This window comes from Tursiops truncatus, chromosome 15 (genome assembly GCF_011762595.2).
Source record: "Tursiops truncatus isolate mTurTru1 chromosome 15, mTurTru1.mat.Y, whole genome shotgun sequence".
In the NCBI taxonomy this organism is placed as follows: domain Eukaryota; kingdom Metazoa; phylum Chordata; class Mammalia; order Artiodactyla; family Delphinidae; genus Tursiops; species Tursiops truncatus.
Window position 1 is genome coordinate 7,593,172 of NC_047048.1, and position 25,113 is coordinate 7,618,284.

The window sequence follows — 25,113 nt, forward strand, 5'->3', positions numbered from 1 at the left end:
CTGGCACCAGGGCTGGCACGCACTAGGTGCTCAATAAAAGCTTCATAAATGAAGACAGTGTCTGTGCCCCAGCTGGGGATCAATTAGTTCTAAACACCAGCTCATCAGGAACATTTGAGCAAAGCCAGGAAGTGAAAAACTTTGGAAAAACCAACAACATAGGAATGTTTAGCTTTCTCCCCAACCGGAGCATTAATCACAAAACCTCAGACCTTGTTACATTATTTATTCTTACTTTGCCCCTGACCCACAGGCCAGAGAACCTTTTCCTCACACACACACATTGGCTGCAGGGGCTCCTCAACGGCCGCCCTCTCCCCCACCCCCAGCCCCGTGTTTGCTGCCTCTGAATGTGTGTATGGGGTGGGGGGGGGCGTCGGCGGTCCCCTTTTAGTCCTTCTCTTCACCATGCGTGATGACGTAACACAGGTTCCTATAGTCCAGATTGCCACACACATCTGGCGGGAAGGCAGCAAACATCTGCTTGATCTGGGGAAAGAGCCAGGAGTCAGCCTCAACCAGGGCCGAGGGGGGGCCAGAGCCGGGGGTCACCCAAGGGCATTAGGCAGAATGTCGCTCCCCTCTTTGGAGAGGGAGGCATCAGGGTGGAGACCACAGAGGCCAGGCCAGCAGGCCAGGATCCCACCACCCTTGTTCCCATCCTAGGAGTCAAGGGGGCATCATCTCAGCAGATCACTAAAGAAAGAGCGCTTCCCAGGAAGATGCTCGTCAGTGCTGAGCAAGAACCTGAAAAGCCGGCGCTCACCTCGTCCTCACTGAAGCGGTCTGCCTGCGTCATGAGCTTCTCTTTGATGCTGTTCAAGGGAAAGAAAGAGTCACATTCAGGGTAAGGGCCGCTCTGGATGTGGACACGCAGATCCTGGGGCTGATGGCCCAGGAGGACCCCCAACCAGGGCTGGCCCTACAGCCCCCAGATGGCTGTGTGGCCTCGGGTGGCCACTTCAGCTCTCAGCCTCCGTTGTAACGTGGACTCCCCTCTTCACATCAGGTGGGGACCCAATGACATGGCCTTGGGACCCCGACATGACTGTGGGGGCCACTCTGATGTCCCATCGTGCACTAGTAATCAGCCTCTAGGTCACGGAGGGGAGCCTCTTTGCCCTGGCTCTAGACGCACCGCCTCTTCAGCTTATGAGTTTTGTGGACACCTGTAAGGTGTTTCGGAGCATGCAAGGGGCTTGCACTCAGCCAGGGGGCAGGAAGGCTGCCCAGGTCCGCGTCCTCCTGCGCCTGCCCAGGCCTCCTTTGCTCCTCGCAGCCCTGGGAAGTGAGTACTATTATCCCCCTTTTACAGAGAGGGAAACTGTCCCCCTGCGTGGTCCAGAGGAGCAGGCGCCCACAGCGGCCAGAGCTGCCCGGGGCCCGGAGGGATGGCCAGAGGTGGGGCATTTGAGGCTGTGGGGGAGGGACTGGTGCCCCCGGGAGCTCTCAGGGGGTGCAGAGGGCAGGGGTGGGACCAGAGGGCTGAACAGGGCCCTGAGCACCCGTGTGCCCTGTGGCGCCGGCAGCCGCCGCCCTGCTCCAGACCGACGCACATTTTCCATTATTTATGTTACTACAGGACAGTCACAGTTTCCAACTCTCCACGCTGGGGATTTTTCACAGACTCTCTTTCAACCAGAGCCTCCTCTGTGGCCGGCCTGGCAGGCAGCCGTGTCTCTCAGATCCCATAGCCTGGGGATGGCGCCCGCGGTTCCCAAACTGGGTCTCCAAAGGGTTCCTCCCAGCCCTGACTTTGCTCTAGTGGGAGGGAAGGTAGGTGGCAGTAGAGGGGTGGGTTTGGGTCACCCCAGGGGTTCCCCCAGTGCCCCCCTAGGTCTCCAAGATGGGGGTGGGAACCCGGACTCTGAGGGAGGGCTGAAGGAGAGGGCTGCGGCCTGAAGAAACCCTCGGGAACCTCAGGAACCCCTCCCCGACCCCTGAGGAGAGTGTGACTCAGAACTCTGGGGGGTGAGGGGCTGTAAGAATGTCTGAGAGACAAGATCGACCCTCGCCACTTCCTCCCTGCCCCCTGCCCTCTCCCACCCCACCTCCATCACGCGCTATGCTAACGTTGAATAGAAAGCAAACTTAGCCTCCAGCCGAGGCCTCAAGCATCACAGTAATTGGTCGCGAAGCCTGTGACTAAGGAAGAAATCTTGCCTGCCCAGGGTCACCCACAGGCCCAGGGAGGCCTTGGAGGCCCTGAAGGGACAGCTCAGGGGTTGACTCAGAACACTCAGTGTCTCAGCCCCTGGACCGGCTGCCTCTGCCCGGCCCGCCCCGGCCCGCAAGTCTTGGCTGTCTGCCCTGTGCTCTCCCTGGGCTGAGGCTCCCAGACACAGCAGGCATTAGCGCTCCCTCCTTCAGTGATGCCAGCCCAGTGGAGGCCGGACAGCTGCCCACGGCCACCGCACTCTCTCTGCGGCCCCAGCTGAGCTGGTGCCTTCCCATGGCTACGCCTCCATCCCCACATCCACTTGGGCCCTGGCTAACATCTACTAAATACCCCCCTGTACCCTGGTGGTACAGATGGGGAAACTGAAGCCCAGAGAGAGGAAGGGTCTCACCCAAGGTCTCAGGGACTGTGTGAATGACAGCAGGTGGCCTGGTGACCCTTACCTGGTCCTCTTCCCAACACCCTGGATCCCATTGGTGCTGGCCTCTTGTATTTCACTCACCCATCCACTCGCCTCCATCCCGATGGCCAAGACCCTTGTGGCCGCTGCAACCCTCTCTTCTCCTCCTCCAGGCTGGCCTCCATGTTGCCCCTGCCTAACTGCTGCTTAGGCTCTCCCATGCCCCCAGGGCAGACCCAAGGTCCAGGGCCCACACAGGCCCTGCCTTCCTCTGTGTGCTCCAGCCAGGGGGATCCTTAGTCATCCTTCAGGGCCCACCTCTACCCCCACCCGTTCCTCCCTCGCTACTGGGAAGCCCTCGCCTGGGGACCCCATGTTCCCCATACACATCCACACAGATGGGGACACCGAGGCTCAGAGAGGGGAAGGGACATCTAGTAATGGCTGAACTGGGCAGGGCAGCGGCCTCCTGGCTCCTGGCTGGAAGCTGCCTGAGATGCCTGAGTTCCAGGCAGGACAGGAGACTGGGCTGCGACCCACCCTGACCCGAGCTCAGTCCATCTATCACCTGAGGCTTTGGGGAGAGAAAAACCAAAACAGAAGGCCGAGGAGACTTACAAATCAGCCTTGACGAAACCTTTCCCTTCAGTGTCGAACACATTGAAGGCGTGGAGAATGGTCTCCTCCGGGTCCGTACCTAGAAGCAGCGCACACAGGCAGGGGGAGCATCAGGATGAAGAGGCCAGGCAGCGGCTGGGGCTGGGGCAGGTCCCACGGCCCCTACAGAGGCCAAGGGCTCAGGGAGCTTCCTCCCCAGCTTCTAGTCCACAGTGAGGCCAGAGAAGGGATGTTTCAGAGAAACAAGGAACAGTATAATAGCCAAGGGCTCTGCATATAGGAACAGTCAGCCTGCACAGATGCACCTGGAAAGGCCTACCAGGCATTTACTATGTGCTTAACCCTCCTGCCCATTGGTCCCATTTTACAGATGAAGAAACTGAGGCTCAGAGAGGTTAAGTGACTCGTCCAAGTTCTCACAACTGATGTTATGTGATTCGACGATGGATGGAGGAGAACAGCTTTTACTTGGGGGCTGGAGGTGGGGGCTCTGGCAGCGGCATTGGAGGAGTCTGAGAGGTTGTCCGGGACAGAGGCGGGGCAGGTGGGTCCACAGGTTTGTGGGAGTGAGGGTGGGGGGACAGGAGAGGCAGAGCGCATCCGGAGCAGTTCTGGTTTTATCACTTTTATGGTGTGGGCTTTGGGGAAAGATGTCATTAGAAGAAATGGTTCTACTAACACAATGGGATTAAATACCCAGCCCCCTGGTGGTACAGATGGGGAAACTGAAGCCCAGAGAGAGGAAGGGTCTCACCCAAGGTCTCAGGGACTGTGTGAACGACAGCAGGTGGCCTGGTGACCCTTACCTGGTGCTCTTCTCCCCGTCACACTGACCTCCCTTCTCACTACGGAACCACGGGATGTCCCCTTCCTTCTTAAGGCTCAGCTGTGTCATTGGTGAAATGGAGACAAGGGCGGGGTTTGCTGCCCGCCTCCCAGGATCAGTTAAGATAAAGGGTCATTAATGGGCAAGGTCTTGACCAACATTATTATGGCCACAGACACATCTGGGCGCTCTGTGCCAAGTCCATCCTGCAGCTTCGGCACTGTGCCCCATGGGACTCCAGCACACCCCTTGTGGTAGGTCCTGATGCGCCAGTTTGTCAAAGAGGAAACTCAGGCTCAGAGAGGCTCTGTTACTTGCCTGAGGTCACCAGATATAAGGGGAGGAAGGGTTTGAAGCCAACTCCTTGAGCCTCCAGAGCCCCCTTCTGGTTCTGCCATGCTGTGCTCCTGTTACTCAGGCTGGGTCAGGGCCAGCTGTGTCCCCACATCAGGCTGGGTCAGGGCCAGCTGTGCCCCCACATCAGGCTGGGTCAGGGCCAGCTGTGTCCCCACATCAGACCGGGTCAGGGCCAGCTGTGCCCCCACATCAGGCCGGGTCAGGGCCAGCTATGCCCCCACATCAGGCCGGGTCAGGGCCAGCTGTGTCCCCACATCAGGCTGGGTCAGGGCCAGCTGTGCCCCCACATCAGGCTGGGTCAGGGCCAGCTGTGCCCCCACATCAGACTGGGTCAGGGCCAGCTGTGTCTCCCCCATCAGGCTGGGTCAGGGCCAGCTGTGTCCCCACATCAGGCTGGGTCAGGGCCAGCTGTGTCCCCCACATCAGGCTGGGTCAGGGCCAGCTGTGTCCCCACATCAGGCTGGGTCAGGGCCAGCTGTGTCCCCCCACATCAGACTGGGTCAGGGCCAGCTGTGTCCCCCACATCAGGCTGGGTCAGGGCCAGCTGTGTCCCCACATCAGACTGGGTCAGCGTCATCTGTGTCTCCCCCATCAGGCTGGGTCAGGGCCAGCTGTGTCCCCCCACATCAGACTGGGTCAGGGCCAGCTGTGTCCCCCACATCAGGCTGGGTCAGGGCCAGCTGTGTCCCCACATCAGGCTGGGTCAGGGCCAGCTGTGTCCCCCACATCAGGCTGGGTCAGGGCCAGCTGTGCCCCCACATCAGACCGGGTCAGGGCCAGCTGTGCCCCCACATCAGGCCGGGTCAGGGCCAGCTGTGCCTCCACATCAGGCTGGGTCAGGGCCAGCTGTGTCCCCACATCAGACCGGGTCAGGGCCAGCTGTGCCCCCACATCAGGCCGGGTCAGGGCCAGCTGTGTCCCCACATCAGACCGGGTCAGGGCCAGCTGTGCCCCCACATCAGGCTGGGTCAGGGCCAGCTGTGTCCCCACATCAGGCTGGGTCAGGGCCAGCTGTGTCCCCACATCAGACCGGGTCAGGGCCAGCTGTGCCCCCACATCAGACTGGGTCAGGGCCAGCTGTGTCCCCCACATCAGGCTGGGTCAGGGCCAGCTGTGTCCCCCACATCAGGCTGGGTCAGGGCCAGCTGTGTCCCCACATCAGGCTGGGTCAGGGCCAGCTGTGTCCCCCCACATCAGACTGGGTCAGGGCCAGCTGTGTCCCCCACATCAGGCTGGGTCAGGGCCAGCTGTGTCCCCACATCAGACTGGGTCAGGGCCAGCTGTGTCCCCCACATCAGGCTGGGTCAGGGCCAGCTGTGTCCCCACATCAGACTGGGTCAGGGCCAGCTGTGTCCCCCACATCAGGCTGGGTCAGGGCCAGCTGTGTCCCCACATCAGACTGGGTCAGCGTCATCTGTGTCTCCCCCATCAGGCTGGGTCAGGGCCAGCTGTGTCCCCCCACATCAGACTGGGTCAGGGCCAGCTGTGTCCCCCACATCAGGCTGGGTCAGGGCCAGCTGTGTCCCCACATCAGACCGGGTCAGGGCCAGCTGTGCCCCCACATCAGGCTGGGTCAGGGCCAGCTGTGTCCCCCACATCAGGCTGGGTCAGGGCCAGCTGTGTCCCCACATCAGGCTGGGTCAGGGCCAGCTGTGTCCCCACATCAGACCGGGTCAGGGCCAGCTGTGCCCCCACATCAGACTGGGTCAGGGCCAGCTGTGTCCCCCACATCAGGCTGGGTCAGGGCCAGCTGTGTCCCCCACATCAGGCTGGGTCAGGGCCAGCTGTGTCCCCACATCAGGCTGGGTCAGGGCCAGCTGTGTCCCCCCACATCAGACTGGGTCAGGGCCAGCTGTGTCCCCCACATCAGGCTGGGTCAGGGCCAGCTGTGTCCCCACATCAGACTGGGTCAGGGCCAGCTGTGTCCCCCACATCAGGCTGGGTCAGGGCCAGCTGTGTCCCCACATCAGACTGGGTCAGGGCCAGCTGTGTCCCCCACATCAGGCTGGGTCAGGGCCAGCTGTGTCCCCACATCAGACTGGATCAGCGTCATCTGTGTCTCCCCCATCAGGCTGGGTCAGGGCCAGCTGTGTCCCCCCACATCAGACTGGGTCAGGGCCAGCTGTGTCCCCCACATCAGGCTGGGTCAGGGCCAGCTGTGTCCCCACATCAGACTGGGTCAGCGTCATCTGTGTCTCCCCCATCAGGCTGGGTCAGGGCCAGCTGTGTCCCCCCACATCAGACTGGGTCAGGGCCAGCTGTGTCCCCCACATCAGGCTGGGTCAGGGCCAGCTGTGTCCCCACATCAGGATAATCCAGGACAGGATGATGTCTGAGTGACTCCACATTTCTGAGACTGGCCCTGAGTGACTGGGCCGGGCTCAGTGCTGACCTTGCCAGCCTGGGAGATCCTAGAGGCAGAGCCGTGGGCTTCCTCTAGGTAGGGTGGCAGGGAGCCAGTGTGCCCAGGCCAGAGGCTCCATCCAGGGCCCGTCACAGCCTGGCCTTGCAGGAGGAGAAGGGTTGGCCACAGGATTATGCTTGGGGAGCTGCTATGCAGTCTCTGCCTCCCAGGGTCTCCGGAGAGACCTCTGTGCCGGGGCGGCCTGGCTCCAGCCTGCTTTCCTCAGGACTGGCTGTGTGTGGACCAGCTGCCCTGGGTTCAGGCCCCATGGCTGGACATTCACCACACCCGCTCCTCCCTTCTCTCCTCTGCTCTGCAGACTGCAAACCTCATCAAATGGGCAGCAGAGAGACTGCTTCCCCTCACTGCTGTTGGGAACCTCATGACAGTGTCCTTGTCCCAGTTAGAAGGACGAGGTGGTGCCTGCCCAGCCCCCCGGCTCCTGTTCCCACCCCAGGCTCAGCCACGTTCGCATGACAGGCTCAGCTGGAGCTCCAGCCCCGGAGCCCCTGCGAAAATGAGAAAAAGCTGCAGCCCTGGGTCGGAGCTCTTAGCTCAGCTGCAGACGGACACGAGCTCCAGGACTTGCTTTAAAGCCATGGCTGGAGTCACGCATGTCTTTGCCTGTGAGTGTGCCCCTGCCCTGCCCCCTGGACTTCTGCGCTCTTCAAGGAGGTGGCCATGGTCCCAGAAATAACCCTTAACAGCTTCCCAGAGGGGGGCCTGAGGGCACTGTTCTGTCAGCTGGGCAACACCAGGCCGTCGTGGGTTTAGTGGTGGCCCCCAAAAGATATACCCAGGTCCTCATCCCCAGGACCTGGAAACGTCACTTGGCAAAAGGGCCTCTGTAGATGTAAGGAAAGGCTCTTGAGATGGACTGATCACCCTGGCTTATCCGGGTGGGCCCTAAATCCAATAACAAGTGTCCTTACAAAAGTGAGGCAGAGGGAGACAGAAGAGGAGGGGGCAGTACGACCACAGAGGCAGAGATGGGAGGGAAGCAGCCACCAGAAGCTAGCAAAGGTCAAGAACGGGTTCTCCCCTGGAGCCTCGCAGGGAGCCCGACCCGCCAGATTTCAGATTTCTGGATTCCAGAACTGAGAATACATTGCTGGGTTTTTTTTGTTTTGTTTTGTTCTTTTTGCTGTACGCGGGCCTCTCACTGCTGTGGCCTCTCCTGTTGCGGAGCACAGGCTCCGGACGCGCAGGCTCAGCGGCCATGGCTCACGGGCCCAGCCGCTCCGCGGCACGTGGGATCTTCCCAGACCGGGGCATGAACCCATGTCCCCTGCATCGGCAGGCGGACTCTCAACCCCTGCGCCACCAGGGAAGCCCCATTGCTGGTTTTTTGAGCCGTCAAGTTCGTGGTCATCTGTTACAGCAGCCTCGGGAAACTAACACAACCCCCATTTTACAGACAGAAAAACGGAGGTGCAAAGAGCCGATAAACCTTGCCCAAGGTCACCCTGGGGGTCAGTGTGAGACCAGGTCTTAAGCCCAGTTGTAGCCGAAGCGCCAGGGGAGGGTATCAGGCAGGGGCTGCCTGAGCCTGGGATGACGATGAGCCCCACCCCGCAAGGGCAGCCGCAGCCCAGGCTGGCCCTTCCTTCTGACCACAGAACCCCAGCCCGGCCTGATGCTGCATCTCAGGGGAGTGCAGTGGTTAGAGCCAGAGTCGGGGTTACAGTTCCATGCCTGCCACTTCGATGCTGGGACACCTGGAGCAGGTGTGGTGACCCTCTGAGCCTGGGTCTCCTCACTCACGAATGAGGCCCCTGATCCTTTCCCTGGAGGAGAAGCCCATCCTGTACTGGGGTTGGCCACAGAAGCTTCCAGAACGCCCCTCCCCCATACCACCTTCTCCTGTCAGCAGCGGGTGGTAAGGCAGAACAGGCAAGATGAGCCCAGGGCTAGGAAGGTGGGGCAGGGGCTGGGGCACCATCCTGACGGTGGGCAAAGGGCTTCCTCGCAAACCATCCCGCTGGGCGCCTCACAGCCCTGCAAACTGGGGGTCATTACATTCACCCCACTCTGTGATATAGAGGTGGAAACCGAGGCAGGGTCTTGTGTGTGTGCCCCGGGAGCTGGTGTCTGGGGCTGCATCGTGCATCGGTGCAGGGTACATCAGCACGCAGGGCCCTGCCTACCCACACCCACTCGCCCACCCCCTCCCCAGGGCCCCTGGGGCCTCACTCACCCTTCAGCTTCTCCCCAAACATGGTCAGGAAGACGGTGAAGTTGATGGGCCCAGGGGCCTCCTTCACCATGGCCTCCAGCTCCTCGTTCTTTACGTTGATGCGGCCTAGGGGAGGCACCCAGGAGTACAAGGAGGGTCAGAGGGGACCTGCCTGCAGGCAGCCCCAGAGAGCAGAGCATCCTGCAGGATCCCCCAGCCCTGCCGTCTCACCCGCCCCCCACTCAGCCCTGCCCCCCTGCTGGGGGACCTCGGGATGGGGACACATTCAGCCGTGGTCAGCACTGGGCTGCCCCCAGCCTCCCCACCCACCTGCCACCACCTCAGCCTCCCTGGAAAGGAGAGCAAGTTGGTGGTTATCCCAATGTTACAGATGAGGAAACTGAGACCCAAAGAAGCTGCAGCTGAGGCCCACAGGGGTGGAAGACCTGGGTGCCCCGGGCTCAGGTGCCCCGGGAGGGGACGGGGACCCGGGTTCCTCACGGTCCCAGGGGACAAGCAGATCTCTGGGGGCTTAAGGCTCAGTCCGGAAGTGAGTTGGTTACGCCCCTGTCCCCCAACCCCAGTGCCCCCATCCAGGCTTCAGGCCCATCCCTGGGCCCTCAGAGAAGGCAAAAGCCTCGCTGGCAGCTGAAGACCGCCCAGTAACCCGAGTCCCACCCCTGGATATCTCCAGCCTCTTCCCCACCCACTGCGTCTCCCCCTGCTCTGCTGACCCCTCCCCCTCCCCCTCCCCGCTTTTGCACGGGCCACTACTGCCCCTCTTCCCCACCACCTGTGTCTCCCCCTGCTCTGCTGCCCCCCTCCCTCCCCTGGCCAGTCCTCCTCTAACACCCGGGATCTCCCCTGACCTGCCAGGCGGTGGCCGCCCCTCCTCGGCACCCCCAGATGTCCCAGCCCCTCACATCTCCTGCGCCAACCGCCCTGGCCTGCCCCCAGCTGCCGACCCTTTCTGGATGGCCAGGGCTCGGATTGCCCCCCATCCCCAAGCCTCCGGCTGCTGGGCACCCACCCAGGGCAGCAAAGGTGTCCCTCAGGTCCTCCTTGTCGATGAAGCCATCCCGGTTCTGGTCCATGATGGTGAAAGCCTGGCAGAGACACGGGCACTAAGCAGCCACCCCCGCCTGCCCAAGCCCAGGCGCCCTCCCCAGAGAGATCCCCTCTCCCTGCAAGGGGCTGTCCTCCTGACCACTGTTGCCTGGGCAACCTCAGTACAGGCCCTCTGGCCACCCGGTCACCCAGCTCAGCATGACGCCGGCATGAGAGTGATGGTCAACCTGCCCTGGGCTCCTGCTGTGCGCCAGCACGTGCTGGGGCTTCGTGCCCGTCCCTCATGTCATGCTCCCAGCAGCCCATTTTACGGAGCGTGAAACTGAGGCTCGGAGAGAGGAAGGGCTTGCCCTAGGTCACACAGCACGCAAAGGCTCGGGGAGAGGCGGGGTAGAGGCTGCCCAGGGACAGCTCGTCACCTCTCCAGAGGCTAAGCTATAGCACGGCAGCCTCTAAGGATAGTGAGGTCATCACCCCCCAGCGACTGAGGGCTGAGCCCACGCCCTGCCGGCTCCCTAAGGGCTTTCCGTGCATTCCTGTAACCCTCCCCCGGCCCTGGGGGCGGCTGACCAACCTCTTTAAACTCCTGGATCTGCGACTGATCGAACATGGAGAAGACGTTGGAGCTGGCTCCGCCTTCTGCTCTTTTCCGGGCTCTCCTGGGTGCCTGTGAGGGTCCAGGGGACGCCTTACAGAAGCCCCTTCCCGGGAAGGTCCCCCATTCGCCCCACTCAACCCTCAGGGCTCATCTCCTGAAGGACACTGCCCACCCCCACGGACCCCAGCAGACAGACCAGGCTCCTCAAGAAGGCTGGCAGAGAAGCAGGGCGTTTCCCCGCTGCTTCTTCCCGGCGAGAAGCCAACAGAACGGCTACCCCGCGGGGCTACCTGCGGCTTCCCCGACAGGCCCCTGACTCCAGAATGCAGGAGGTCAGTGCCCAGGATGCGGAGCAGACAGGGGGGTCTTTTCTGGCACCAGCCACCATGTGGGGGCCCCTCCTCTCCTGCCCCCCTCCCCGGTGTTCAGGGTAACACCCAGATCCCTTAGCCCTGCGACGTCTGCTCCCTCTCCCAGAGCATCCTCCCCCGGCAACCTGGGTCCCCCCCACTTGCTTTGAGCTTCCTTCTCTCCCAACATTTGCTCCTGCCATTCCCACTACCTGGGACACCTTCCCTGCCTTCCATCGGGGTGAATCCTCATCCTTCAGGCTTAATTCCCCCGCCTCCTCCTCTGAGAAGCCTTCCCTGACTAACCCCTCCCAAGGCCAACTTAGAGCTCCCCCACCCCCTCTGTCCCTCCCCACCAGTCTTGGGCTTCCACACCCCGTAGCACGTAGCACACTGTCCTGCCATATCTCCCTGTGTCTGTCTCACCGCTGGGCTCCCCTCCCCAACCCAGGGCCTGGCTCCGATCTGGACTGGTTTGGAAATAGCGGCCCAGAGCTCAGGGCATATCTCATGGCAGCAGGCAGAGCAGGTGACCACCCACGTGGAGGGTCTCTGGCCAGACTTCCTGCCTCCGTGTGTTTCTTTCCACATGTCATGGTGCCTGAGGGTCGTCCACTACTGGGCATTTGCTGAAAGCTCTCTGTTCCCAAACCCCTCCAAGGGACCTTTCTCTCAGCAGCCGTCACTGAGGTCCCCATGTGCAAGGAGCCCCAGACTTGGCTTGTGATGGGGGGGACAGGACAGGCGGGACTTCACAGAGGAGGAGGTGGAAGGGGACCCTCCACAGATGTGGGCGTCCCACACCCAGCTCGGGCCTCCATCTCAGCCCCTTTCACCCTCTGTGCCCAGCCCCGTCCACCCCACCCCAGGGCCCGAGCTTCCCTGGAGCCCCCGCGCCCGCCCCCAGCGCCTCTGTGGTCTCCCCTCCCCCGGCTCACTCCTGTCCGCTCACCCAATGTCCCCATCCCCGCACTTGCCCCCAACTCCTCTGGGTTCCTGGGCTCACTTCAGGAGCCCCAGTGCCCGGCTGACTTATAATTAGCTTTTACTGGGTCCTTTGTCTCCACTAATCCTTTGAAAGGGGGCTGGCGGGGCGGCCAGGACGTTATGATGCTGTGAAACCCCTGTAATATTTATAAATCCCTTCAGACGTCATAAAGAAAAGAACCTCCCTGTGGAATTCATCTCCCATAATTACATATACATTTCCTTAATAAAAAGCAGTCACTTCCGTCTGTGGGATATGCTGCCCTTTCTCTCCTCAGACCTGCCCTTGGCCACGGCATCCCCCATCCCTGTCTCGCCCCAGGCTTTCAAGTCCATCTGGGGGAAACGTCACCCTACTGTGTGGCAGACCCTGTTCTAGAACCTTGCAAGGAAGGAAGGGGTTGTTTTCTCCCACTGCACAGGCAAACCTGAGGCCCAGGGCCCTGACCGGGCTTCTGATCTCCCAGCCAGGACCCTTTCCAGCCCAGCGGTCTTGGAAATTCCCTTTTATAATGTGCCTCTAAAAATCCGCTGAAGGGAACATCTCAGGGCAGAAGGGGTCACCCAGACCTGAGTTCTAATCCTGCCTTTGCTACTCACAGCCTCTGTGATGTTAGGAAAATCAGCTTTCTGCCCTGAGCCTCATTTATAAAAGCGAGATGACGTCTCCCTCAAAGCATCCGGACATGTATTAGGTACCTGCTGACCTCCAGCCAGGCCCTGTGCCCAATCCCAGGGACCTAGAGCTGAATCAGGCCTGGTCCTTGTCCCCAAGGAGCTCACAGTCCAGCTGGGAGACAGACAATCACTAGAGGGTGATGGCGGGGGGGGAAGATGCTGAGAACACAGAGGAGCCTCTGTACCGCTGGGGTACTCAGGGCGGACCTCCTGGAGGAGGTGGCTTCTGAGCTGAGGCTTGACAGAGTTCTCAGGCCAGGAGGGACTGATGGGGGTGAGTGAGACAGGGGCATGAAAGAACGGCACCACTGAGAGCCTACAGGGAGACCCAAGGGGCTGGAGCACAGGGGCAAGGGGAAGGTGGCAGGGCAGGCCCCATATGGCCTGAAGGACCCCGTAGCAAGGCCAGCAGCCCCCATGCCAGGCTCTGTAGGACCCAGGCTGTCCTGGAATAGTGACCCCGACCCCCATAGGAAACATATTCTCTTAGTGAGATCAGAGCCCCACTTTTCCCTGAAACCTCCAAGCCTGGCCCACCCTGTCCCCCTCCACCCTCCTCTTCCTCACCCCCCGCCCCAGCTTTCACCTCAGCAGCCCCCACCGAGTCCAGGAAGGCACAGACCCAAATCAGGACCCACAAGGATGGACTGGCCGGGTGCAGGGATGACATCAAGGGTGAAGAAAAGGTCAGGACAGGCACAGCATCAGGTCAAGGTCAAGGTCAGGGTGAGTTCAGGCAATGAGGTCAAGGTCAGAATCACAAATGCAGTCAAGGTCACAGGATGAGGTCAAGGTCAGGAGGCGGGGCAGCACCAGCCTACCATGGTCTGGATGGCTCCCTCGCGCTGCAGCAGGGCTGCGGGAGCGCGGCGACAGCTCTTTAAATAGTGCTCCGGGTCCGGACGACAGTTTGGAAGGTGACAAAGGACAGGAAGGGGGCCTCCCTGCCAGACACCTGTCAGGGGCCATTGAGAGTGGATGGAGTTGTGGGATCCAGAGACCGTCCAAACCACAACGATCTCCACCAGTGCAGGGCCAACAGGATCTCTGCGGCCAAGGGACCAAGGCCCAGGAAGGGGCTCCTGGCTGAGGGCACACGAGAAGCTGAGGCCTGGAGCCAGCTGGGGAGACTTGGCCTTGGGCCATGCAAGTGCAGGAGAGCTCCCAAGGCAGGGCCACCCACGCCAGCTGGGGAGACTCAGGGCGGCACCGTGGCCCGAGCCCTCGAGCTGTGTGACTCTCGGTGGGACATCATCCTGCAGAAGGCTCGGGCTCTCATGTGAAAAGCGGGGAGCGCCATCCTGCAGAAGGCTCGGGCTCTCATGTGAAAAGCGGGGAGCACGTGACGCTTCTTGGTCAGCCCATGGAAAGGGTTTCTGCATCAGCCTGGCCCGCAGGGACCCCTCAACCAATAGGACTACTGCCACCATTACCCACCCCAGCCTGGGCCCCCTCAGGGCCTTGAAAATAGTCCAGGGAGTTGAGAGAGCAAAGAGACAAGAAAAATGGAAGTGACTCTGATGAAGGAGAACTGAGAAATCACATGCCCATCCACTCTGGCCACACACATAGTGGGACGTAGCCCGTCCCCACCAGGCCTGGGCCGGCCCAAGAAGTCTCTAGTTCATGTGACAAGCCGAGCCTGCACCTGTCCCTGGCAGGGGACCCGTGTGTCCAAAGCAGCCCGGCTGCCCAGTCTATCCAGCCAAGTCGGCCCCCACCGGGGACCACCACGCCTGATGGGCTGCCAGGGCCGGCAGTGCTGGGCTCAGGCTGTGGGCCCACCCGGTCCCAGGCACAGGACGGCTTAACTGTCCCCGGAGCTGGCCTTAGGCCTCCAGGCCCCGGTACGGCTGATCCCCTGTCTTGGGGGAGGGAATGTGATGACGATGAAAACAGTAAGAGTAGCTAACATTTATGAAACGCAGCAAGTCAGGCTATGTCCTAAAACTTGTGTCTTCACATTGACTCCTTTACCCCATTTTCCAGGTGAGGAGACTGGGGCACACACGGGTTAAGTGACTCACCCAGGCTGATAAGTAGTGGTGCCAGGATGAGGGCTCCTTTCTAGTGGTTCCAGAAGGTTGTGCCCATTGCGATGCTCCCCTCCCCGAGCCATCCTGGACCAGCTGACTCTTACCAGCTCCTCTGACCTCCCCGAGAACTGTGATGGAATCTCCCTCCCTGAGCTGGGGCCAGGCCCTGCCATGCTGCCCCCTGGCAGGGACCAACCACACGGGGTACAGGTGTTCAGCAGGTCAGGGTGAAGGGAAACTGGCTCTGGGCACAGGAGCCAGGATTCCAGCCGCAGCCCCATCTCCAGCCACGGTGGGAGATGAGCTGCGTGAGCACGGCAGACGCCTGCCCCTTTCTGGGCCTGAGTGGAGGGGCAGGTGGCCACTGTCCATGCCAGCTGTGGCACCAGCCTTTCCTGGCCTGGTCCATGAGCCTGGCCCTGGGGCCTCCTGGCTCTGGGCTTGCTGAGCGGGGAGAGATGATGCCATCCGGGGCTACTACCCCTGCTTCCTGCTGGCCGGAGGTGTCCATATGCGAGGCCTGGATGCCCCTGAGCTCCTGCTTCTGGGGATCACTGCTCAGGACAATGCAGGGGCTCTTGAGGGCCCAGGACAGTCCTGAGCACTCCGAGGGCCGCCCAGCCTGCCAGGAGGAGGGAACTGCAAGAGGGAATCGCAATGAAACTCGGAGTGAGTCACACAGAGCTCACAGTGCTGAGTAAACGGGTCCCCGTGGTTTCCTTCCCTGGCCGCCTCTTCCTTCATATTATGAAAGCAGGAAGAGCTAGTCAGAAACCTGGTGGAGACCGTGGAAACCCCCAAGGAGAGATGGTGGGGAAACACTTGTCCCTGGGGTGGGGGGGAGTAGTGGGAGATGTGGGGAGCATGCAGCGGTCCTGAGAGAAAGACGCTCTGAGTTCTACCCTCGCGGTGGGACTCTCTCTCAGCAACACACAGACCCTCAGTCTTCCCCATCTGAGAAATGGTGCCAGTGAGCTGGCTGCTTGGAAGGAGCCCTCAGGCAGTCCAGCGCCCTGGGAAGGAGTCACTGGCCTGGTTTGGAGGGCAGAGCCCCCACATGGATGGAATTCTTTTTCTTTTTTTAATAAATTTATTTATTTTTATTTTTGGCTGCGTTGGGTCTTCGTTGCTGTGCGCGAGCTTTCTCTAGTTGCAGCGAGCGGGGGCTACTCTTCGTTGCGGTGCGCGGGCATCTCATTGCGGTGGCTCCTCTTGCTGCGGAGCACGAGCTCTAGGCGCGCGGGCTCAGTAGTTGTGGTGCGCGGGCTCTAGAGCGCAGGCTCAGTAGTTGTGGCGCAGGGGCTTAGCTGCTCCGCGGTATGTGGGATCTTCCCGGACCAGGGCTCGAACCCCTGTCCCCTGCATTGGCAGGCTGATTCTTAACCACTGTGCCACCAGGGAAGTCCCTGGATGGAATTCTTGATGAAACTTACCACCGCAGTCCCCCATCTGCCTGATGGCGCCACGGCAAGTCTGTTGCCATCATCAGGTCACATTGTTCGGCTCGGCTGACCACTGGGTGACGGCCAGTTGTTGGGGTCAGAGAGACCCCCGAGGGGTTTGTGCTCCCAGCCAGGTGCCTCCAGGAGCAATTAGTCTCGGAACTGGAATTTCAGGTGGGCCCCAGGGAGTCAGAGGACTTAGACGCTTGTGAAGGGCACCCCACTTTCCAGAGGGCAACCCGAGGTCTCAGGGGTGACCAAGCCAGGATGGGAACTTGAAAGAGACCAATTGCCTTAGGACAAGGCCACCCCCCTGCAGGGTGACAGCTGTCACCCAGACCACATGAGAGCAAGCTGGGGCAGGTGACTTTACCCCTAACCTCTCACCACTAACTCTCTGTGATCAGCAGGCTGTCCCCTGCCCTCCCAGGCCCACTGCCCTGGGATACTGCCCCCACCGCCCCCGCCAGCCACCACCTTGACCTCCAGTGCTTTCCAAATCCTCCCTTCATTTTCCTTCCTCCAAGCCTTTGCCCCCTCCCCTCCCCCACTGGAGTCACTGTCTATCTCCAACCTCTACTCCGCAGAGCAAGGACCACCTGCTTTTCCCTCACCACCATTGCCCCACCTAGAGGCTTCTACTCACCTGGCCTATGGGAGCATGGAGGGAACCAGCAGTCCTCTGAGTCCAGCCCTGCTAGCTGCTGAGTGTCTTTTGCAGCCTCCCCATCAAGTGGCTGTTGCTTGCATACCACCTGTGATGGGGAGCTCACCACTTCCCGAGCAAAGGCAACTCAAATTGGCAAATGCTCATTGATTTTCTACTGTGGCCCTCCACTGGGTGTTCTGGGGGACTGAGAACTCATCCTTGACAATTCCTGGGCTTGGGTCATTGTAGTAATCCAGTCAGACAATGTACCCTGAGTTTCTTCATTCACTCATCAATTATTTATTGGGTGCTGGGCACAGCGCTGAACAAAACAGGTGTGGCTCTGAGAGTGAGGGGACCAGACAAAAAGTGCCAACGCCCACCCGTTCAGAGGGGACATTATGGGCTGGGACCCAATGAACTGGGCCTTGAAGGATGAGGAAGACGCAGTGGGAGAGGTCACTGCTCTGGGAGGAGAGCAGATAAGGTGTGGGTGTCCCGGGGCACCTACGGAGTTGCTCAGATATGAAGGGTCAAGTGGGAGGGGCCGGGGCCCAGCGGGAGAGGGGAGCAGAGGGGGCAGGGCTGTTCAGAGGTGGCCTCCCGACCATCGAGAGGTGACCTCGAGGCCCCAAGCAGGACCCAGCAAAGAGTTCCCAGAGCGGGCTTGGGGCTCCCTCTTCTCTTGGTCTAGGGTCACTCTTGGCACACTGAGCAGAGGAATCCCGTCCTTTCTCCTCCCGCAGCCTTCAAACCCGCAGCTATTTTTATAGCAGGATGCTGTGGCCACAGGCCCCTTGAACGGGGCGCCTCTCCCATGCTTCTGCAGATCGAGCACGCTGGCCAGCCCTCTTGCCGCTGCTGTGAAACAGGCAGGAGGCGTCCTGGGAGACATTCTTCTTAGCTTTAAAGGCTTCCGTGTCTTTTCTAAGTGGCTCCAAATTAGAGGAAGGCTCCAGACAGGGGCGGGCCTGGGGAGGAGGGGACAGCAGGGAGTTTGGGAAAAGACAGACCTCCCCCTAATTATCCTTTAGATCTCGGGCCATCCCATCTGCTAATTAGAAAGTTGATGTATGTGAAAGGCAATTTCCTTTGGGATAAGAAGGAGCAAAGGGTAAATCGGCTCCAAGTCTGGGTTCTGCTTGAAACATTAACTGCAGAGTGGTGGCCTGCGTCTGGCCCCCCGTCACTTGGGAGGGGGCGGATGCCTCCACCATGAGCACAGGGACCACTGTGGTAGCGCGTGGTGGATGTTCCGCGACCAATGCCGGATTTACTGGTCTGGATTCTGAGTGGGGAAGGTGGTCCTCAGGAAGCTTGCACCTCCCTGGTGTTAGGGCCCTGCCTCCTTTGGTGGGCCTCCTTGGGAGAGGGAGGGGACCGACCCCTTTGTCCATCTCTTATCTCATGACTGGGGATGTGATGAGGAGGTGGGGGATGGTGAAAAGCAGGTATCAGAAGCCAGACCTCCTGACCCCGGGCTTGACCACCCCCCGGCCCCCCAGGGGAGACGCTTCTCACATGCTCACATCGCCTTCCTCAGAGTTAAGTGGCTACGGAGTTTGACAGGACGGTTTGGCGACCAGGTCACAGCCAGGAGGATCCAGGGGTCCACGGGTAGAAGTGGGGGCTCTCACTGCAGCGTCACTGCAGAGGGTGACAGTGACTTGTCTTCCCAGCCTCAGTAGCCACAAGGCAGGTCAGACCTAGCAACACCTTGTGCTGAGGAGTTGCAGGGATGTATAGTAGCACAGGAGCAACCCAGGGATTGTAGCTCACAGCTCAGCTCAGACATGGGCAGGTATTCTTGGGTTGCATTAATAGAGGTCTAGGTCCTCAGTACAGGGAGGTGACAGCGCTACCTTCTGTTGACCTACACAAACAATAGAAAACTTAGGCTTGAACCTAGGACTGCGCTTTGCAGGGGAGGGCTTTTAGGAGGATAGCCACATGAATTGTGGCTGGAGAGTAACAGCCTCGGTGGGAAGCATAATTGTGGCAGCTTAGCAGCTGGGCCGTGCATGGCCGGTACCCACTCAACTGGGACCACTCTTCAGCTCTCCAGCCTCCATTGTCCTTCCTCCGGGTATTTGCCGTCAGGCTCATAGGTTTTCTCCAAGCTCTGTGCCTTGGGAAGAACTTCCCCTCTGTTATCCCATTTTAATTCTACTTTGGGTTATTAGCTATTGCTACGTAAAGAATCACCCAAATCACAGTGGCGTGTTCACGGTTTCTATGGGTCAGAAATTCAGAAAATGCATAGCAAGGAAGGCTTGTCTCTACTTTGAAATGTCTGGGACTAAGGCCAGGGATGGCCGGACAGCTAGCACTGGAAACGTCTGAAGGCTTGACCACGCATGTGTTTGGGATCTGGGCTGGGAAGGGGAGAGGGGGACCAGCCCCCTGGTTCACAAAGCACAGACCTCATCCCATTGGACAGCTGAGAAAACTGAGGCCTGAGGCAGGGAAGGGCTGGCTCGAGGTGCCACTGGAAGACGTTTACCACATCCTGGAAGAGACACCTGGGAGCCGAGTCAGCGGGGACGTCCAGAAGGGCTTCCCGCTCTTCGAGATGCGGGACATCCCGGCGGCAGACGGTGGCACAGGCAATGCTTGGACCTGGGCCCCCCCCAGGGGCCTGGAGGCTGCCAAGCAGGCCAATTTGCTGTACTAATGTGTGCCTTCTGCTGCTCGGGGCCTCCTCACAGCCTCTCCTGTGAGCCGGGCCAGAGGCAACAGGACAAACTATAATGACGTCAAACCACGCCCTGCTGCCCTGGCTCAGCAAATAGCCCGGTTGCCCAGCATCCAGCAGCTTCCACCCCCGCCTGGCTCGGGGTGGGGTGAATCAGAAGCCAGGACAGGGGGTGGGCCACTTTTTTTTTTTTTTTTTTTTTTTGCGGTACGCGGGCCTCTCACTGTTGTGGCCCCTCCCGCTGCGGAGCACAGGCTTCGGACGCGCAGGCTCGGCGGCCATGGCTCACGGGCCCAGCCGCTCCGCGGCATGTGGGATCCTCCCGGACCGGGGCACGAACCCGTGTCCCCTGCATCGGCAGGCGGACTCTCAACCACTGCGCCACCAGGGAAGGGGTGGGCCGCTTTTTAATGCCCCCTCCCACCCCTACCCCCCAGGAAAAGAGCCTGCAGGTGGAGCTGCCTTCCCCTGTGAAGGAGATCATGGAGCCGGGCCCCCTCCCACTCCACAGGCTGGAGCACCCACAGCGGAGGGACAGTGGAGAGCAGAGCCCTCCCTAGAAGGCATCCCTCCCCAGAGCCCGGGCCTGTGGGCTGATCTGTACGGGGAACAGCAGTACAGCTGCAATCTTCTCCCCAGGGTCTGGGGGCTGGGGATAGACTAGAGCTTGAATTTGGGATTAGACCTGGGTTCGGGTCCTGCTGGGCCTGACTTCTCTGTGACCCTAGTGCACATCACTTAATTGCCTCAGGGTCTCTGTTTCTTTACCCGTAACCCGAAATTGTTTGTATTTAAAAAAAAAATTTATTGAAGTATAATTGATTTATAATGTGTTAATTTCTGCTGTGCAGCAAAGTGACTCAGTTATACATGTCTATATATATATATATATATATTCTTTTTCATATTCTTTTCCATTATGGTTTATCACAGGATATTGACTATAGCTCCCTGTGCTGTACTGTAGGACCTTGTTTTTTCTCCATCCTATATATAATAGTTTGCCTCTGCTAACGAAATTGGTTGTATTTACTCAGCAAGTTTGTTATGACGGTTAAAGCGTCGTGCCTGGAACATGTTCGGTGATTATCAATCGGGGCTACAAACCCTGTCTGGTCATTGGCAGAAGACATGGCTGTCAGTGACAAGATCCCCCAACTGCAAGGTCACGTGGCCCGATCGTCCTCGGGCCCAGCGTATAAGCCGGCTGTTACGTCACGGCACTTCCAGATGCTAACTCGCAGGGGAACGCTGGCTGTGTCTGTGTCATGCAAATACAGGCCTGCACCCCAGCCCGAAGCAGAGGACCCGAAACACAGTGGGCACTTATCATCAACAGCTGTGGACTCTGCTTCGCATTGATTCCTTCTGCAGACGCTGGCTCGACCACAGGCCGGGCTTGTATCCTCCACTGTTCAAGACTCAGATTAGCTTCAAACTCGTCCCAGTTGTGTAATAACCGTTCGTTGAGACCTTCCGGAAAGATCAAGGAAGCGTCAGCATCTTAGGTGGAACGGAGCACAGATGTATTGGGAGGATGGTAGGTTGGGAAATGTGGAGGGCGTGAGTGTGTGCGTGTGTGTGTGTGTGTGTGTGGGTGTGTGTGTGTGTGTGTGTAGATAAATGCTCGCCTCCTACAGTAGGAAGTCCTCAGATAAACTTGACACTGAAAAGCCAACTGGTAGCAACACAAGCTTGTTATTTAGTGCTACGGAGGGAACTCTGAAAGAATCAGCTAGAAATGAGAGCAGTGGCCTCTGCGGCGGGGGAGAAATGGGGCAGGAGGAGGGGTAGGCCTGTGTAACAGTGTAACTACACAACTCTTATTACAACCTCTAATTGAGGGACCTGCTTACATCTGACAAATTGAAATTAAAAAGAAGAAATATGTACTGTTGAGTCGACCTCTGTCTCCCTAGTCTTGGGGGCCCTGAGGGGAATGGGGTGGGGAGCAGTGCTGCCTTGGGCCTGGTATAGCCCACGCAGGGCTGGGCACATCGTGGTCCTCAGGGAAGCCACCCGAGGTCACACTCTCACTGTCACCAGACCCTGGGGCCCAGTGGTGCAGCAGACGCCCGGTGTTGACTTTGGGGTGCTCACACTGTGGGGAGCCTGCAAGGCGCCCCAGTGGCCCAGGGGCACTTTTGAAGTCCCAGTACCTTCTAAGGATTCCGTTTAACAAGCTGGGTGCTGCAGGCACCTGGATGAAAGATGCTGTATGAAGACATGAGATAATTACCAATTAAAGCCATTTTCTTAGAAACAGGAAGGTCCCATTTGCCAAGAGTAAACAGTGGGGGCATGCCCAGCCTGGGAAAGTCGTTCCAGGGGGCCTCAGAAGCCGGTGTGAGTCAGAGCTCCCTCCCCCGAACCCCGAGGGTGAGAAGTCAGCAGAGATACAGCGGCAGGGCCCCCCCAACCCCAGGGTGGCAGGAGGGGCCCCACCCCACGGCTCTCCACCCTGCCTGGCAGGAATGGAGGAACTGCTAGAACGGCCCAGATGGAGGGGCCCCCTGCCCTGAACGCAGGGACATCCCCACATCCTCTGCAGGATGTAACCTCGATGAAGGGACAAACGAGGGGAAGCGAGCCTGGGGCTCCCTTTTCACTAATTTCACAAACCCCTGTTGAGGACCTCCTGCGTGATGCTGGGTGCCTGCAGTGAAGCGGTGGAGTGCCCTCCTCGGCCGTAACTCTTAGCAGCCAAGCCTCATTGGTGCTTACGACGGACCAGACAACTCTGTCGAGTGCTTTAAGGGCTGCCTCTTTTTACCTTCACCCTGACCCTAGAAAGTGGTCTGTTAGGATCCCCATTTACAGAGGAGGCTAAGTGACTTCCTGAGGTCACCCAGCTAGTAAGTAAGAAGCTCCAGGCTCTGAGCAAGTAACCACTGCACTACCCATCCCCCGATCTCCTCGGCATCTGCCCTGCCTGCAGCTGCGAGGTTGGTAATCCGGCTGGCGTCCATCCCTCGATGGGCAGCCTCACCTTGCAGACTCCCAGCCTCCAGGAGGACTCGAACCCCTCTCCAGCCCGTGCCTCTTTCCTGGAAGCCCCTCAAAGCCAGATCAGGGAGTCAGGCACTCCCTGCACACACCCATGCTGACTGCATCCCCATCACTGAGAACCATCCATTCAAACTTCCAAGCCAGGGAGCTGGGACCAGTTCCAACTCCTCCTGTTCCCTGCTCTCCAAGTTTCATCAGCTCGCAGAGAGGAGAGGCCGCATGTCTCTGACGGGCCAAGTGGGACCTGGGGCCAGGACCCAGCAGCCCAGAGCAGATCCACAAAGAGACTCGGCTCCTTTTACCACGTGTCCTAGTTACCTGGTTACTGCTGGCCGATGGCTAATTCCTGCTCCCCTGCCCAGTGGGAAGGTTCCTTGTAAACTATAAAGTCCCTAATAATGGAAGCAAGTCTTACAATACTCAGGTCAAATGTACAGGCATAGCTCAGTTTCCCAAAATCACATGGTTCTTGGAGACGGTCGTATTCAGCATTTCACAAAGCCACCTATTGTGTGCTGGCATCTACTACGTGCTGAGCGGACCTCAGATCTTAGCTACCCCAGGGTATCTCCGATAACCCGTCCTTACAAACGAGGGCCTTGATCCTCGAGGAGTGTAAGTTCTGCCGGAGGTGAGGGACAGCTACACCAGAGATCAGCTCTTTCCCGGATGCCTCCTGAATTAGTTTTCTGTTGCTACATAAAAACACAACCAGAGATTTCGTGACCTCAGACAACACACACATTTGTTATCTGACAGTTTCCTCGGGACAGGAGTCTGGGCACAGCTGGCTGAGTCACCTGCTCAGCATCTTACAGTCAAGCTGTCAGCCGGGCTGTGTTCTCATCTGGAGGCTTGACTGGGGAAGAATCCGCTCCCACACTTATTCTGGCTTTTTCAGAATTCATTCCATTTCTTGGTGTCTGTATGGCTGAGGACTCTTTGCTGGCAGTCCACTGCAGGTGGCCTCAGGTCCTAGAGGCTCTGTGCCATTCCCTGCCGCATGGCCTTCTCCAACATAACTACTTCGGGAAGCCAGCAATGAAAGTCTCTCTCCAGTCTGCTCAAACGGGTCTTATATAATGTAACATAATCGTGGGAGTGACATCTCATCACTTCTGCCACATTTTTTTTTGGTTAAAAGCAAGTTACAGGTCCACACACACTCAAGTGGAAGGGATTGTACATTGGGGGTCATATGAGGGTCTGCTCCTATGTGCCCCCAGGAAGGATGAGGGGCACTCCTGACCCCAGTGGGGCTGTCACTGGTCAGGCATCCAGGCATCGCTGGCAGCCGGGAGGGGATGCACACACATGCACGTGCGCATGTGCACACGCCAAGCATCCTCCTGCTGGGAGTTTCCCATCAAAGACCCCATAACAAGCTCTCACGTTCTTAGATCCTCATCTCAGGAAATCCTCACCTGGTCCCCTGAGCAGGAACCAGGGCAGGGCTTACTGTCCCTTCATGAGCACAAGAAACCGAGGCTCCCAGTTAGTCCGTGACCAGGCTGTCCCCTGGCCTCCCGCCCAGCGTGTAGCCCTCACCCCCGTGCCTAGGCTGTGTCACCTCTTCTGTCCTGCAGCGTCAGCGCAGCCTCAAGCTACAGCCCCTCTCTAAGCCCTGAAGGAGTCGACGCGCCGCTTCCCGGCAAGAGTGTTTCTGCAGCCTTGTTTACAGTTGTTGAACTATTTTCATCAAATTAATTAAATACATGCTAAATCCTCTCCAATTTGTTGTGTGATAAATTAAAGATGCTAAGATTGTGAAATGCATAACAAAACCTGTTTATTCTGATAAAAGCCCGCATGACAGCCCTGAGACAAGCGTCTGATGGTCCAGAATCTGCTTCCACCGCCGGCTTCATCAGAGCGGGGCTTCTGGCCAACAGGCCCCTCGGTGGCTGGGGTCCCGGTGAGCCCACATGGCTACCCAAAATGGGGACTTGAGGCTCAGAGGGAGGCGACGGGCCCCACATCACCAGAGAAGACGCTGCACGGAGGCCAGGACTGCAGAATGCATCCTCCTTCCCCAGAACCTCCTGCTGGCTTCCTGCTGCACCGGGTCAGCAGCTTGTAGGAATGATAACAGCTAATATGGGCCTGGGGTCATAGTATATAAACTCAAGTAATCCTCATGCAACTCTCAGAGGGCAGTGCTGCTATTACCCCATTGTACAGAGGAGTAAGTAAAGGCATCGCAAGTAACCAGCGGAGCGCACACAGCCTAGGACATGGAGAAGCCGGGATGGGGCCAGCAGTCCAACTACAGAGTCTGTGCCACTCACTCTATGTACACAGGATCCTCCTCCAGCTCTGGCCACCCATCCCCAGGCCAGGCTATAGTCCCAGAATCCCTCTGGGTCCAGGACACACACCACTACCACCACCACTCCATCCCACAGCTAGTGTCTGTCTCACTCCGTTCTTTCTCTGTGCAAAGTGTGCCCCGTTGGCCACATGAGCATGACGGGTCACCTGTGAGAATCCCCTTCACCCACACAGGGGCATTCTGCAGCTCCTGAGAAAAAGAGGGCAAGGGCATTCCCGCCAGCCAATCTGGGGCACAGAGAGCCTTGCAGCCATCAGCCTGCGGCCCCAACCCTCCCTCCCAGACCAAGCGGATGTATGGATTCAAAGC

The 25,113-nt window shown here is 59.1% G+C and overlaps 1 protein-coding gene and 1 long non-coding RNA gene across 4 annotated transcripts; both read right to left on the reverse strand.

Moving 5' to 3' along the window:
• Positions 1 to 217: 217 nt before the first annotated feature.
• Positions 218 to 11,224, reverse strand: MYL10 (myosin light chain 10). Of its 3 annotated transcripts, XM_033839701.2 has the most exons (7): positions 11,189 to 11,224; positions 10,603 to 10,695; positions 9,991 to 10,066; positions 8,982 to 9,086; positions 3,198 to 3,276; positions 767 to 815; positions 218 to 489 (listed from the first exon to the last, which is right to left on the reverse strand). In XM_033839701.2, exons 2-7 carry the CDS (start codon positions 10,636 to 10,638, stop codon positions 391 to 393), a joined length of 444 nt encoding a protein of 147 aa, XP_033695592.1. In that variant the 5' UTR covers positions 10,639 to 10,695; positions 11,189 to 11,224; the 3' UTR covers positions 218 to 390. The 3 variants fall into 3 exon arrangements, with proteins under 3 accessions (XP_033695592.1, XP_033695594.1, XP_033695593.1); XM_033839703.2 differs by lacking the exons at positions 10,603 to 10,695; positions 11,189 to 11,224 and adding an exon at positions 10,256 to 10,389; XM_033839702.2 differs by lacking the exons at positions 3,198 to 3,276; positions 8,982 to 9,086; positions 9,991 to 10,066; positions 10,603 to 10,695; positions 11,189 to 11,224 and adding an exon at positions 1,139 to 1,959.
• A 6,304-nt stretch (positions 11,225 to 17,528) lies between these two features.
• LOC141276586 (uncharacterized) lies at positions 17,529 to 19,460 on the reverse strand. The gene is made up of 3 exons (XR_012326476.1): positions 19,192 to 19,460; positions 18,290 to 18,415; positions 17,529 to 17,739 (listed from the first exon to the last, which is right to left on the reverse strand). It is a non-coding gene; the product is annotated as an uncharacterized lncRNA (long non-coding RNA).
• Positions 19,461 to 25,113: the final 5,653 nt, after the last annotated feature.